This window comes from Aulostomus chinensis, chromosome 9 (genome assembly GCF_037954235.1).
Source record: "Aulostomus chinensis isolate RoL2024-O1b breed Wild chromosome 9, RoL_Achi_v1.0, whole genome shotgun sequence".
NCBI classification, from domain to species: Eukaryota; Metazoa; Chordata; class Actinopteri; order Syngnathiformes; family Aulostomidae; genus Aulostomus; species Aulostomus chinensis.
In genome coordinates, this window is record NC_141328.1 from 22,559,453 (window position 1) to 22,574,118 (window position 14,666).

Below are 14,666 nucleotides of genomic sequence, written 5' to 3' on the forward strand. Positions count from 1 at the left end.
TTCATTTCGCAACAAAAGCAACACAAAAGGTGATATCTGAAACCCCATTTTGAAGCATGTGATGAAAGTGCAGTGCACAGAAAAACACAGTTGTTATAAATGACTGGTTGACTTATTGATTCCCATGGTAAGTTTGTTACTCTTTTGGAATCAAAAATGAACTTCCAAAATTCCAGAGCTAAAGTTCTCGCAGAAAATTTTCAGAGAGTTCTTGTGCAGAGAGTAGAAACTTCCCACCCTCTTTCAACTTCATAATCTGGATCGTTTAGTTTTTTCTCATATATACACTTGCAGTGACACCATCAATTTCCTTTTCTTACACCTATTTTGCGTCTTCAGTACATGCTGCGTCAGGGTAAGAAAGCCATGCAAGCCCTCCACGAGGTGGATGTGCTGACCACCGATTATGTGGGAGATGACACGCCGCTGACGAGTACAGATCTACACCAATGCTCACCCTCCAACCCCATGACTGTCCAGACCGTTCTCAGGGGTCGGCTTCACATACGCACAGGCAACATAGGCAAGTACATTTTTCTCTGTGAACACTAGAACATGTGACAGGTATCAGTGGGGAGAATTGTCTTGATGTGTTGCTGGGTTACGAGTAGCAGAAGCAAAGGCAGCAGTTTTAATATCTCCTAAATATCCCTCTACCTCTGAATCATTTACAGAACAGTTTTTTATTCAGGTCATATTCCATTTGGAGCCTCAGATCATGAGTTAATGTTGTCTGTTTATCTTTATTGATGTGTAGAGAAATGACAGTGAATCCCCACGGCGGCTGCTGCTGTTTAAAGTTCCCACTTTCTGTGTGTGTGTGTGAGTGTGTGTGTGTGTGTGTGTGGGGGGGGGGGGGGGGGGGGTTGCAAAGCAAATACGGTTCCAAAGTGAAATATTTTGATATGATAGTTCCACTCTAGTTCAGCTACTGAGCACCTTTTCCTCTTCCCTCGCACTCATCCAATTTGGGCTCACCGTGCCCCTGCGGCAGGATGGCAGCTGACGATCGCATCCTCGCCATTAATCAACAGTTGAAAGATACTCCCTCTCATAAACAATACATCACTCTCCTGGCTTCAGAAACTCTGCAGAGTGCTTTTGTCGGGGCTAAATATGCCAACACATTCTCATTGCGCTTATCACTCAAAGCAGGTTGAGAGTGCAGTGGGTTATTTGGGATGGAAGGAGGGAGGATCGTGTTGGCATGTAAATTCCAATCAAGGCTCCGATATCCATCAGGCGGCCCTGGCCAACAGTCAGAATCAATTTGGAGAGAGAAGACTCAGACGCACTTTCTTTGTTTCTGCTTCCATCAGTTGCTGCTTTTCTTACATTCACACCTCTCTCTTCACTCTTCATCAGCGTCTTCCTGTTTGCTGCTTTATCCAGCTGTTTGTTTTCTCCCCTCGCCTCCTCTATGTCCTTTGTGTTTCTCTTTCTCTCACACTCACTCTGTCTCTGTCTCTCTCTCTCTCTCTCTCTCTCTGTGTCTGTCATCAAGCTGTAATGAATCAGCACTCCTATTAGGTGGGAGTTAAAGGAGAGAGAAGCACATTCATTAGTGCTCACTCGGAAGCAGTGGGGGAGGAGGGGGTCTCGAGTATCAGAAGATATGACAGACGGATGTTGTGTATGAAGACTTTGACAGAGATTTGATTGCAAGGACAAGTTCATATGCGTATGAAATCCCTTACACATGCCAAGATTGCGTGCACACACACACACACACACACACACACACACACACACCTGACTTATAGACAGGCAGGTGTAACAGAGCGTGGACAAGTGTGATGACGCTGGACAGAAGAAGCAAGAGGCAACCTGGCGGAGTCTAAGACTGATACCATGCAAAAAAGCCTGTTTCTCCAGCTTTTTAAAAAAATTATTTTCAGGTTCAATAGAATGATAACCCGCCTCCTCTGTTGATTGGAAATATTGAAATACTTCTAAACACACGGGCTGGAAGCTGGTCAAACTGAATGTTGTTTCTGTGTCGACACAGCATTTACCACAACTGGATTTCAGCTCCAGAAGTCAGGGAAGGATGGATTATAATGTTTGGTGACACACACTGACATTTTTTGACATTTTAGACGACTGGACAGTTTAAGGGTCTTGTTGATAAGTGGCAGATTTATTGTCAGCCACACCATATTATGCTATAATGTTGTTCTATGAGCTACTGTCGAGGTTTTCATTGTGTGAGACAGGCTTAAAAATTCATCTGTGAAGATAAGCTTGCTGACTGTAAGTCTCACCATTTCTTTTTTTCACCTTACAGGTGATTTAAAGCAATCATTGAAGGTTAACATCCGGTCATCTTTTGGTCACTGGAGATGCTAACATCCTTCTTAGCTTACGTCACAGTCTTTGGCTTACTTGGCCAAACTGACGACCCTCAAATAACATAATAACGATCTTACATAGGCATCCGGAAATTAAAGTGTTAATAATGTAATGGGGGGGGGGGGGGTGGCATGCATGCAAGATACTAAACATATTAAAGACCATGAGGTAATAAGATGAGTATGTAATATGAAATCATTATAAATTCAGATGTATTTCTATCATAGAATTCTGTCCGTGTTCTATGTCATTATAATTCATAAGTAATGTAGACTCCTGACCACATATTGCTCAGTCCCTTTTCTAATTTTACGTGTTTCAGTCATGCGTGCTATTAATCATGTCTGTATTTCTGCCCATTGGGAATTCATCTGAACTAGGTTCTACTGGAAAAAGTGAGTGGCAGACTGTCATTTCAAAGTGGAAAAGAGAGAAACACCAAATGACATCCTTTTTAATTATCACAAGGTGGGATTGACAAGTAATTAATTAAATGGTAATGATATATGCCGTCAGGCCCATTCAATCATTCAGTAAAGCAGCTTGTATGAATAGCATCACAATGGCCGAAAATAAGGGCCTTTATCAGATTTATAGAGTTTGTGTTTGCAAAATGTGGGTTTGGAGCAGATTAGGAGTCGATAAAGTAAGAAGACCTCCTGTTCTTCCCATGGAACAATGTCAACAATGACTAACCAAATTAAGTTTCTTTGTTGATAGATCCAACATCCTGAAGCAAAATCACTTTGTACAGAAGATTAAAAAATAGAAAAAAAAAAAAGTAATCCATGGTTTCATTATGTTATAGAGATTTTTCAGAGATGATAGTGTGGCCTGATTGATGGTTTCTTTTCTAACTGTGAATAGACACACAGATAATAGATTGATAAAGTGAATGAAAACCTCTGAAGTACAGAGGATCAAGAGGAAGACGTCTGTCTATCATTTAATCTGATTAGAATATTCATGGTCCTCGGAGACAAATATCTGCCTCTTTTCCTCTCCTCTCCTCTGCTAGTTCCTATTTTTTTTCTCTCTCTTTTTAAAAGCTGGACAGGTTGTGAAAAGTTGCATCATCTGACCTTTGTCACTTTTAACACCTCACAGACCCAAAAACTGCAGTTCCTTATCTGGCCACTTGAGGCTGGCTCAATATGTGAACTCTTTCACATAACATATGGTCATTTGATCCATTTTGAGTCTAAAATTGTACATTAGTAATCCCAAAGATGACATTTGGTGGGCTTGATACTTTGGTTTTCACTTTAAAACGTGTAAATTATGTAGATTCAGGCATAATAATACTCACATTTTACTAGAATGAGTTGTAGTTATCAAACGGAGAGGAAACCCATTGACAAGAAGATTACAGAATCCCGAAGATGATGTAAAACATGAATTACTACCAGTGTAGCAGAGAAGAAATCCCAAATGTGTGTATCTTGTCTATCCATCCCAAATTCAAACACCCCCCTGTGAGTCCTCAAAACACTCAAAATGATTTTCTCTGACAGCATTTTTAGACTGTCCCCATCGTCTGACTACTTGACAGATAATTTGCTGTCTCTTTCTTTCTTTTCACTTGTCAGGAATTTAATTCATCCGTAGCGGTAAACTCATATATTTCAACTGGATTTCCTAAACGTCTGTTTGGCTGAATAAGTATAAAACATACAATAGACGGACTTGAATAGTCGTGTGTATTCAGGTTAAAAGCGGAGAGCAAAACAGGCTTTGATCCACTCTCGCAACCTATCTGCTTTCCTCTAACAACAATTTAGCTTTTTAATTTTCCTGTCCTAGATGTTGTCTTGCAACTCCAGCTTCGTTCTTACTTCTCCAGTTTCTTAGCGAACTGTAAAAAAAAAAACGCAAACGAAAGAGGAAGTCTTTGCTCAAATATCTGCTGGGTTCACTTACTGTCAGAATAAATTCTTCTGCTGAATTGGCGCTCAGAATGTGAGAAAAATGTTGATATACATTTTTTTTCATTACATTTTATTGAACAAACACACGATACATATAAACAAACTATAGATTTAGTGTTTGAGATATGCAAATGTCCGTGAGCTGACTGTTCACGGCCTGGGGGCTTGAGAGCGACAAAGCGGGAAACATCAATTTAAACAGGATTATGCAAACAGCAGTAGCGAAGGGTGGTCCTGGTTGCTACGGAGGATGCTCCAGTTATCATGGAGAGTGATAAGGGGGGAAAATAAACACATGAATGTGTATTTTTTCTGGGGTGGAGGCTGCATTGACCCTTGCATACAAAAACTAATGTTTACTTCACCTGATTTCCATAAAAAGAACATCCACTTTGGCTGTGGTCCATTATTGTTGTTAAAACTGTGCAGCCCCACAGGTGGGTGCATGCTCAGAGTATCTGGTCCACATTTGATCAGTAATTCATTTATCTATCATCCACCATTTTATCTATCATGAGTGCCTTTAATAGCTTTTGAGCATTTCACTTATCAAATTTATTTGAATACATACTGTTTGAGTCATCCTAGAAAAAATCATGTTAGCGACATTACCTTATGTTATAGATAGCAGCATGGAATTTAGCCATCATACCAGTGCCTCAAAATATCCACTTAGTAATTGTGTTGCTGCCTTGCCAACTGTAGAGTACAGATGTGTCTACTCCAGCCTCTTTCCCACTGGCTAAAAAACATGCAAACATCTGGCTTTGGTCTGCCATGGGAACAGGTTACACTCCGGGGTCAAATGACTCCACAGCAGACAGGCGCTGATCAGTACAGATGTGAAAACATAACCTGGGTGAAGGAGGTAATTTGCAGCTGAACTCTGGCGCCTCTAATCTCAGACCCATATATGACAAGTGGGTGAGCGCCACTATCAACAGTCTGATGTGGGATCATGAAAAGTTGTTGTCTCCACGGCTTTATGGTCATCCTAGCAATAAATTCGACCCATCTGAGTTCAAGCGGCAGCGGTCTCTAACATATTCCGGTCTAGGCTGAATCTGAAATGCAGACCGGTGCGTGCAAAAATACAACAGAAACACCATCCTTGTCCTCCATGCTGCTTTTATTACAGCTACCAGTGATGCCCAGGATGCTACACTTCAGTGCTTTTTTGACAACAGGATTTCCTGTATGTTAAAAGCGCTTGTGAACATGATCCACCAGCAAAAAAAAGCAGCACTTCACCTTCTTCCAATTGGAACTGGACCAGTCGGCTTTTAAAAGCCAGTTGATTTGGAAGAAAACAACAACCCGTTGTGCAGTGGAAAAATGGTTATTATTCACAATTTCTCTTGGTTGTGTCAATATGAATATGTACACACACACACACACACACACACACACACACATACACACACATCTCCTAAACCTAAATTCACCCCCAACACTTAAACCAAGTCTAAAACGCAAATCAGCTCTTTAATGTTGTGGGGGTCCAACATTTTGGCCCCGTTAGACTTCACAAGTGCAGTTAAATAAGAACACATACGCACAAACACACACACACACACTCAAGCAAATAGAAAGCGTGTATCTTCCTCTGCACAGTAGAGAAGACAGATTAGAACCTTCTCCAGACCTCACAGTTCTCCTCATCTGCAGCAGTCTGATAAGCTCTGGAGAGACTGACTGTTGCAGCCGGAGACAGCTCAAGCGTATCCAACTGAACGCTGTCTCAAGTGGAACAAAATATCAGTGAAATTTACCTAACAATTAGTTTGGCTAGGTGACGTCCCTAAGGGTGCAGATACAGTACGTCTCACTTATTAAAAGTGCCTGCTGTTGGCTCATTAAGGCCCAGCTTCATCAACCTTGCCTTAGCCCTGAGGTGAGAGGGAGAATCTGCTTATTCTAAAAGGTCAGTGGCCTGGAACGGGGAGGCAGGAGAAATCGAATATTGCACAGTACTTTGAAACTCCCTTGGTGCTTGCTCCCATTTGTTCAGGGGGCCAGTAAATCAGTGGTTTGTTGTGGCCTTAACCTCAAGAGCTGCCAGCAGAGCAAAGAGGGGCAGGCAGGTGGGATGATGCCGAGTAGGCTTATTGTCATGCAACAGCAAGAAGTAGTCAATAAATTTGATAGAGTTCAGCCTCCTGGCACTTTGTTCTCCTCTGCATACAGACAATACAGAGCTGCTAAATCTGTATTGGGGCGGGGGGGGGGCGGGGGGTTCTGTCTGTTACATCAACCAGGAGTTCACCTTTCGGTGATGAGGCTCATCAACTATGTCTTAACAATTTGCCCATCTGATTCAGTAGTTAGAGAGAAATCATGTGTGAGACATCCATGTCAACCTGGATAATCACTAAAAGTAGATATTATCTGATGGTGCTAGTAATCATCAATCCAATTCATTACAATGATTGACTGGTTGAATAAGAGGGTCATAATTGGGTTCATCAAGAGTCCATTTGTTTTATTGTGGATAAGTAGAACTGGGTGTTCATCTTATCGCTTCCTTGCAGGCTCATTGTATAAATCTATCCATCATCAAAGCATTTGTCTACACAAAAGAAAGCATCTGAAAGGCCCATAATGAGCTATCGCGACTGAGGGCACTGTGGCTTTGTTATTGATTGGAGATGTTTAAGCGAAGGCAGAAGTAATGTCTTCACAGTAAAATTTGGGTAATATAACTCAAACAAATACGCCCGGCAGAGTGGTGGGGCCAGGGAAGGGTGATGGATGACGAGGGGAATGAATCGGGACGGCGGACACCTCACCCATTAATCTGCCGAACTGCGCTGTCTGTGTCTGTTTGCATGGCAACTACAGGTCCCCATTATTCATTTAGCTGCTGCCCATTATCAGTTTGTTGATAGAGTTTGTCACTAAAAGATTTGGAGGGTACTTTTGCCTCCCCTTCTAAAACTCCTACAAGCTCCCTGAGCCATCAGTTCTGGGTGGTAAAGCCACTTAATTGCTGCACTCACCATATTTCACATGAAAGCATCCTGGATGAAGTATCCCAGAGCCTCTTAGAAAATGCTAAACATGCTTACACTTCAATTAAGCACCTCAGTCGTGTATATTGTGATGTCCTGAAGTTTAGGAACTAATGGGGGCATTGTGTACAAGTGTCCTGGATTTTAAAGAGCCATAAAGGCAAATTTTAATTACTCCTTCAGTCGGTTTGCAAATTGCATCACACAGACTCCCAAGTGTTGGTGTCACTATACCTGCAAATGGCAAAAAATAAGTCTTTTGATCTTTGGTATTTGAGCGCTGTGACCAAGCGGTGTGATGACTGCAGGCTGGCGGATGTGGCTGTGAACATTTATCCATCACCCTTTCATTACCAGGTGTTTGTTTATGTAGAATTCCTCAAAATGTAGGCGTGCCTTCCCCCGAAGCTACTGTGATGGACCTGCGCTGGATGAATTAGTGTGAGAGACCTGCCATCAATCATCATCTACTGCTTTATTCCAAGCACACCCTGGAGCACCTACTTATCCACTTGCCTGTAGAAGGAAAAGCGATCAATTAACAATGACAAATACGGTTGAAAGCACAATGCAATCCAGTTGTCAAGAGGCTGGTTTTACTGTGCAACACCAATCAGTCAGTTTGACCATGTAAACTATGATATTAAGCCTAGGTAATTGCAGTATAAACAGTGGACATTTAAACCTAATTTGTCTTTAAAAGTTGCATGTGTGATCATGTGGTCCCTCCTCCCAACGTCACTTAGCCGGTCAAATGCCATAGAAGACATTGTGCTGATGTGTTTTACTACATCTGTGACTGTGAGTACACAGCCAAAGTGGACAGAGGCCAAATTTAAGCATCGACCAGCAATGACAGTTATCATTGTGGTTGTCATCATGCTGCCAGCTTTCTGCATCCAGATCTCCCTGGCAGTTTCTGACTGCTAATTAACCACTGTAGGCTTCTCTCCATCCATCGATCCTGCCCGAGGTGTTGTAAGCCAGGCTTTACCCTAGACTCTGTTCACGTAGGCACCATCTACAATGAAAATGCATCACAAGGAGAATGGCATGTCTGGCAGGTCAAACCTCAGTTTGGCTTGTTACTTGGGGAAATGCCAAACACTCAAGACCACTATCTACAGCCAGCTAGAGTTACACAGACCGGGTCCCTTAAAATCCAGAGTTCCTTGAGTTTAAATCCTGATTACGCGTCCAGTCTTCAGTTGTGATGCGTGATCTCACAACTGTGTCCCACAGGATAATTTGAGTGGAAAGGTAGTGGGTCTTGAAATGGATTTTATGTTTGTATTTACATACATTAAAAAGACATCTTGGTTGGTGAAATGCAGGGAAACTAATTTAAAGAGAATAAATTGATTGATTTCATTTTTAATGCTCAATTTGTTGTTCAGTGGTATGAAGCTTAATTATGGAGGCAAATCACAACCACGTTTCAGAAAATACAACAACATTTCTGGAAAAAAAACATTTGAGAAGCTGTAACATTCAGAAATCATAATAGAGTTTTGCGAAACACAACATTTCATGGAAAAATATTTCTTGAAAATAACGTTTTGGAAAATAAAAACATAGCAAAAAAAGCAAAACAAAGCATAACAACATGACACAAAGCACAACGTTTCACTAAAAATTACCATGGACAGCAACATTTTAGTTCATGACATTTTTTTGACGTTGCATATTACACTGAAGACTGTTTGTTTCTCTTTCAGGGTGCAGAGCAGAACCCTGCAGCAGGAAGCCAGCGGATGTGACGCCATCGCTTTCTCACATCATCATTCCCGGTGAAGTCACGAGGGGATTCAGAGGTGGAAGCCTGTCCCCTAGAAACATCCTTCAAATCAACGGTAAGGACTGAAATCAACATCTGTGCTTAAACTCCCAAATATTAATTGACTCCTCTTTCATTAACTCTTTGTTTTCCTCTTTTCTTTTTTTTAATGTATGAATTAGCACAAGCTCTTGTGTGTATTCTAGCAATTAGTGTCTTTCACTTGGTTGGAGACCATGCTCCTGCCTTAATCAACTCAGCCACATCCATTCCACATTCTGGCTGCTGGCTGCACCACTGAACCACTCAATTTTCAGCCTAATTGAGCTTGTAGAAGCTTCTCTGGTGGCTAGCCACAGTCCTGTTCATATTTTTGGTGTGTGTGTGCGTGTGTGCCCGCGCAATTGTGCGCATGCATGCGCACAATCTTACGCAAAGAAACGCACACACTGGGGATTTTTTTTATCCTCAATTAGACAAGCAATCGTCTGCTGGTGCTTATTGCTAAGTTTATCCTATAGACCATGACTGAAGCACGCACAAATAAGAGAGACCGGCACATAAACACACGATGATCTAACACTGGTCTCACAAGTCATTAATTACAACAATTTGATAAAACTTTCAAATTGATAATTGAATTTTCTGAATTATTTGTCCTTAGTAATTTTCATACTAATGTACTGGAAATTACCACATGGAAGAGCAAAACATTTATTGTATACAAATGAATATATGTTGCATTTAATCACAGTTAAAATGCAGACACATTTCTTTGACTCTTACCTACATATGCATCCCCCCCCCCACACACACACACACTACTGCTACCTTTGTCTTTCTCAGAGCTTGTTCGTCTTGCCACTCAGCCTGTCTGTACCATTTAAACCTACAGTGGGCCTAATTGCTTTAACTGGATACCAGAAATAATATTAAGCCACGATAAGAAATGGTGTGCTTAGTCATTATTGCCCTTGCTGCCTGTAGCCCTGACAGCAGCAGTGTAGCCGGATGCTATCTGGGTAGGTGATTGGCAGTCGACCCCGTGGCCATTTGATAAGGAGACCGAAGAAAAAAAATGCCTGGCGACGAAGACATGATTAGAAAGAAAAGCAATATACATGAATGGAACAGAAATTACTTCCATTTTTTTCCTGTTCTACTGTATTATGGTCAGTCAAAGTGACATGGTTGTTGTCTAGCTGGTGAACTGAATCTCTGCTTCTGTGTTGCTGGTTGTTGTCTTTGTCATATTTACAGCAGCTGAGTTTTCAACGTACAGCAGTTTAAGAAAACATGCAAATAGACTATGATTTGAGGAGCCCCGTCTTTCAACTTTGTTAATGGCTGAGTGTTGTTCAAAGTGCAGGATTAGGCAAATTCTCTTGTCAAAGCCTTTTAAAGAACATGGGCAATTTGCATGATCCAGTCTAAATCAGAATGGATTATTCGGTGACTCCACGATAAATCAGGTATTTTAATTAGATGTTTCCCTGCTTGCTGAGGATATGTGGCAAGGAGGTGGATGGAGTAGGAGAGAGCCAGCGTGTTTGCCCACCAGTAGGGCTTTGGCCCAGTTTTAGTGGTGCCACTTGTTTGACTGGACCATTATCTGTGCACAAGCTGTCATGTTTGTGCTACGAGAATGTTTTAATTTGTCAGTGCCTCTCTCCCTCAGACATTTGGAGGGTTTTTACAACATATGGTCACAATGACAAGAGATTAGATTCCACTCTGTTCAGTAAATATATTCATGATTGTGGCTTGTTTTGCCTTCACAGCCAGGAACAGTGCACAAGCACAGAGGCTGCAGATGGATGAGGAACGAGCGGCGTTCTTCACGCACGGCATCATGACCGTGGACGACAGCGAGCGGCGCAAACTCAGCTGCATGGCGGCGGTGCTCAAGAGGGAGGGCCGGGAAGTCTCAAAGGCGACAAGAGTCACGGTGGGGTCACACTCTACATTTGAGCCAATGGGAAGCTGGAAAATGCTCCCTGCTGCTAAAGAGCATCTTCCTCACTTAAATGTCAACTAGACAACAAACTGCTTATATTCTTCTTCTGAAACACTGCCATGGGTCGCCCTCATAGAAGTGTTTAGCGTCTATTTGACAGCCTACACGTGTTACAATTGTCGTCCCCTTCAACCCTCTGTGTTTTAATGACTGTACAAGAAGGTGTTAATTGTTCTTCCACCTGAAGGCACATCATGTACTTTCACAAATGGGTGCACATGCTCAATGTGATTTTGGCTGAGGTGCACGTCTGTTATATTTCTTCTGTTAAGCCTGGTGTTTTCCTTGTCTCACACACTCCTAACAGCCAATACTTGGTGGAATAGAAACTGACTCCTGCTCGCACAAGAAGATTTACTTCACAGTCCATTTTGGATTTCACTTTTCTGGGCAGGTAGCCACAACTTAATTTGAACTAGGTTTTTTCTCAGCATAATTTCAGTGTGCTAAACCTGAGGAAACGCAATCTTATTTTGCCTGAGACATTTCAATCAACCACGCTGACTTTGGAAGTCAATTTCAGGTGTGAGATATATTGTAGGTACTGGTCTTTTTCTTTTTCTTTTTTTTTTTCCCCCTATAACCTAATGGCCAGAAACTGTCATGTCATACAGTCCAGGAAAATGTTCTCCAGCACAGCCATGGACTCTAACTTAGTTGACCTACAGCTCATTTTTAAAATAGTTTGATAAATAAATAACTAAATGTAATGACTTATGGATGCTGAAATTGGTTTCGGCACAGACTGTGATGCTGTTCTAAAATGAAGAGGATACATCGACTCTTAGGGCCCGCTTAAAATAGTTTTTACAACCCAGAAGTTGAGGAAATTTCCTGCACAGAGATCATTCTCTACCTCATTATATTAATCTTTCTCTAAATATTCATAAGGTTATGGTGTTTTTGAACAACTGTTAAGTGTAATTGCGCTTATGGTTTTAAAAAGATATTCTCAGGACTGATACTTGTCACAGTAAAGCCTATAAGAATGAAGTCATAGGTGTGTTTCTCTTAAAGAATACGTTATTATAACATATCTGTTTCTTTATTCTTCTTAAACCCATATTTTATTTTTGCCAGTGTTTCAGATATAATAAGAGTGCAGTTGAGATGTCAATCCTGAAATGTAGGATGTGATAAGATTTAAGTTTTAAATCAGCCAGCAGCTTAGCCGAAAGATTTAATCCTCCGAGGCTTTGAGTTTTTTGTCCATTTGTCCAGCCCGTTCTCGTGAATACGACATCCTGGTAAGGTCTTAAATGAATTCCTTGAAATCGAGCCAAAATTTTAATTAAACACAAGGAAGAAAATGTTAGATAAATGTCAAATACCATGAAATAATAAAGTGATTGTACTTTACACTCAAAAGGTCAAAGTTAGCCTTCAATGTGAAATCGTAATGTTTTATTACAACTGTCTTTCTGGCCATCGTTCTATGTCATTTCAGTAACTCCCAACTCTGAAATAATGATGACTGATTTAGTTTGCAGTCCTCAGCACACACAGTACATTCAGAGTCTGGACAAACATAGATATAAACTGCAGCTGGGGTGGTTGCTGATGGGAGCCGACCACCAGGCCAAGACTCCTGAAGTGTTGGAAATGTTTTATTTTGCACACGCAAACAGCATGCAAACTCAGTCTGAACTCAGTGTTAACAGTTTGTTTTGATATTATCAGGTGTCGTTATCATCTTTTTTCTGCTTTCTCCATTTCTTCTTTGTTGTTAGGATTGGATGAAGGAAGCCCGGTTGCCCAGAGATCCCTCCCAGTTCAAACCCTGCGACGACCTCAACAAGGCAGAGAGCATCGCCAACATGCTTAGCCAGGGCATCACCACCCATCACCTGCTCTACGCCAGCCTGGGCTCTGCTGAGTACATGGAGTTCGTCCTTAAAAACCCCTTTAATATACCCCAGACGGTCACCATCGTCAGTGATGATCCTGAGCTCAGGTAAGACTGTGTGCTCTGTAAACCATTAAAACCCAAATCAGTGTGTTGACAGCGAGGTGGTGTCAGACTGTTATCCCTCAATAGATGGTGTTTTCATCGACTGAGAGGACTTTTACAATTTTGTGAGTCTGCCTCCTGTCCAACACTCCAACTGTGAGCATGTGTGTTTGCGCTGCATGTGTTTCAGCTTTAACCATTATGAGGCCGTAACAAGCCCTGCCCTGCCATGAAACTGCGTTCACACGTTCTAAATGTGTTTCCAAAGATGACGACTTAGCTCGGGAGAAAGCTCGTAGAACATATTTTCCTCCTGGTTAGGAAATGATGCCGTGTCCTCCCACTTAACCTTTAGTATCTAGAGCTTTGGTTTGTAATGTGGTTTTTAGTCTTCCACTGCCTGTCAAGGAAACAAAGACTCCATGCAACACCTTGGAAAATCAGATTTTTTAAAAAAAGTCAGTTCTTGAGGGCAAAATGAAGCAACATTTTCCTGGACATGAACCAATATTGATAAAAGGAGTCCAAACAAACCAAGATACCTTACCTCAAGCACAACATCAAAGCACTGCTGGCATCAGTCTTCACGGTCGGTTTTCATTTAATCTGCTGAATATGATATATTATGTTTTATTTATCTCTCATGACAACCAGCTGCATCTTGATATCAGGACTGAAAATTTAAACCTGCATCTAAAAAAGACAGTTTCAACGTTTACGAGCCATTACAGTTGTAGAGTCACGGTAACACTTGACATTGAGGGTACATTAATAACATTAGTTAATGCTTGGTTATACTCAAGAGTGCTTGATGAACCAACATTTAGTCATTCTTCAACAGCACCTTTTACACCCATAACCTTAGCCCATCTACTCTGTAATCCCTAGAGTTAACACCTTTAGTAAGTTATTCTGAGAACTGTTAGCTAACTAATGCTTAACTAACCAAACATTTACAGACAGTTATTAATGTCTCCATATTGTAAAGTCTTACTGGAATCACTAGCGCTAGCAGATTAAGAGAGAAATTATTTGCTCGTGTACTGATTTGTCACATCCTCTTTGTGTGGTACGTTATTTCAACTTTGAATTGTCTAATAAAAGGGAAAGAGTTTTTCTTTGTGTGAGAGCACATGCTGGAAAGGTTTCAATTTCCCTAAAATTCTGAGATTTTTTTCCTTTGTTTTAAATTCATGAACAAACAAAATATTTTTGCTTTTACGGACACATTTGGTGTGTGTGTGTGTGTCTGTTCGCATGAATTCGACAAATCCTCCTTTTGTCTGTCCACATTGTAGAATTTTGTCGCATTTCACTTTATTTCCCGCGCGCGCACACACACACACGCTCTCTGAGCTACTGAACAAATAGCATTTTAGCACCTCGCACAATCAGTTGTCCTTGACACAGATATAAACATGAGATCCAGTGAGATGCTAAACACCCCCATCAATCCAAACATTGCGGCCATTATGATTGATGATTCCTGGATCACCCGTTCGTGGTATTCGCGCCGTGTTTGTTTCCTCCAGTTAGCGTTGTTGTTAATCCCCTCACTCTGAGTCATTTGTTATGTATTCCGCTCATGGCTGAGCTTCAGATTAACATATACCGCATTGATCAACAAAGG

At 41.3% G+C, this 14,666-nt stretch overlaps 1 protein-coding gene across 4 annotated transcripts in view; it reads left to right on the forward strand.

Moving 5' to 3' along the window:
* nphp4 (nephronophthisis 4) overlaps window positions 1–14,666 on the forward strand; it is a 137,523-nt gene that overhangs the window by 104,572 nt on the left and 18,285 nt on the right. For all 4 annotated transcript variants that reach the window (XM_086214300.1, XM_086214301.1, XM_086214302.1 and 1 more), the window contains 4 exons: window positions 340–523; window positions 9,010–9,144; window positions 10,850–11,016; window positions 12,816–13,039. In XM_086214300.1, the coding sequence (XP_086070426.1) occupies window positions 340–523; window positions 9,010–9,144; window positions 10,850–11,016; window positions 12,816–13,039 (710 nt within the window). The remainder of the gene's footprint in view (window positions 1–339; window positions 524–9,009; window positions 9,145–10,849; window positions 11,017–12,815; window positions 13,040–14,666) is intronic.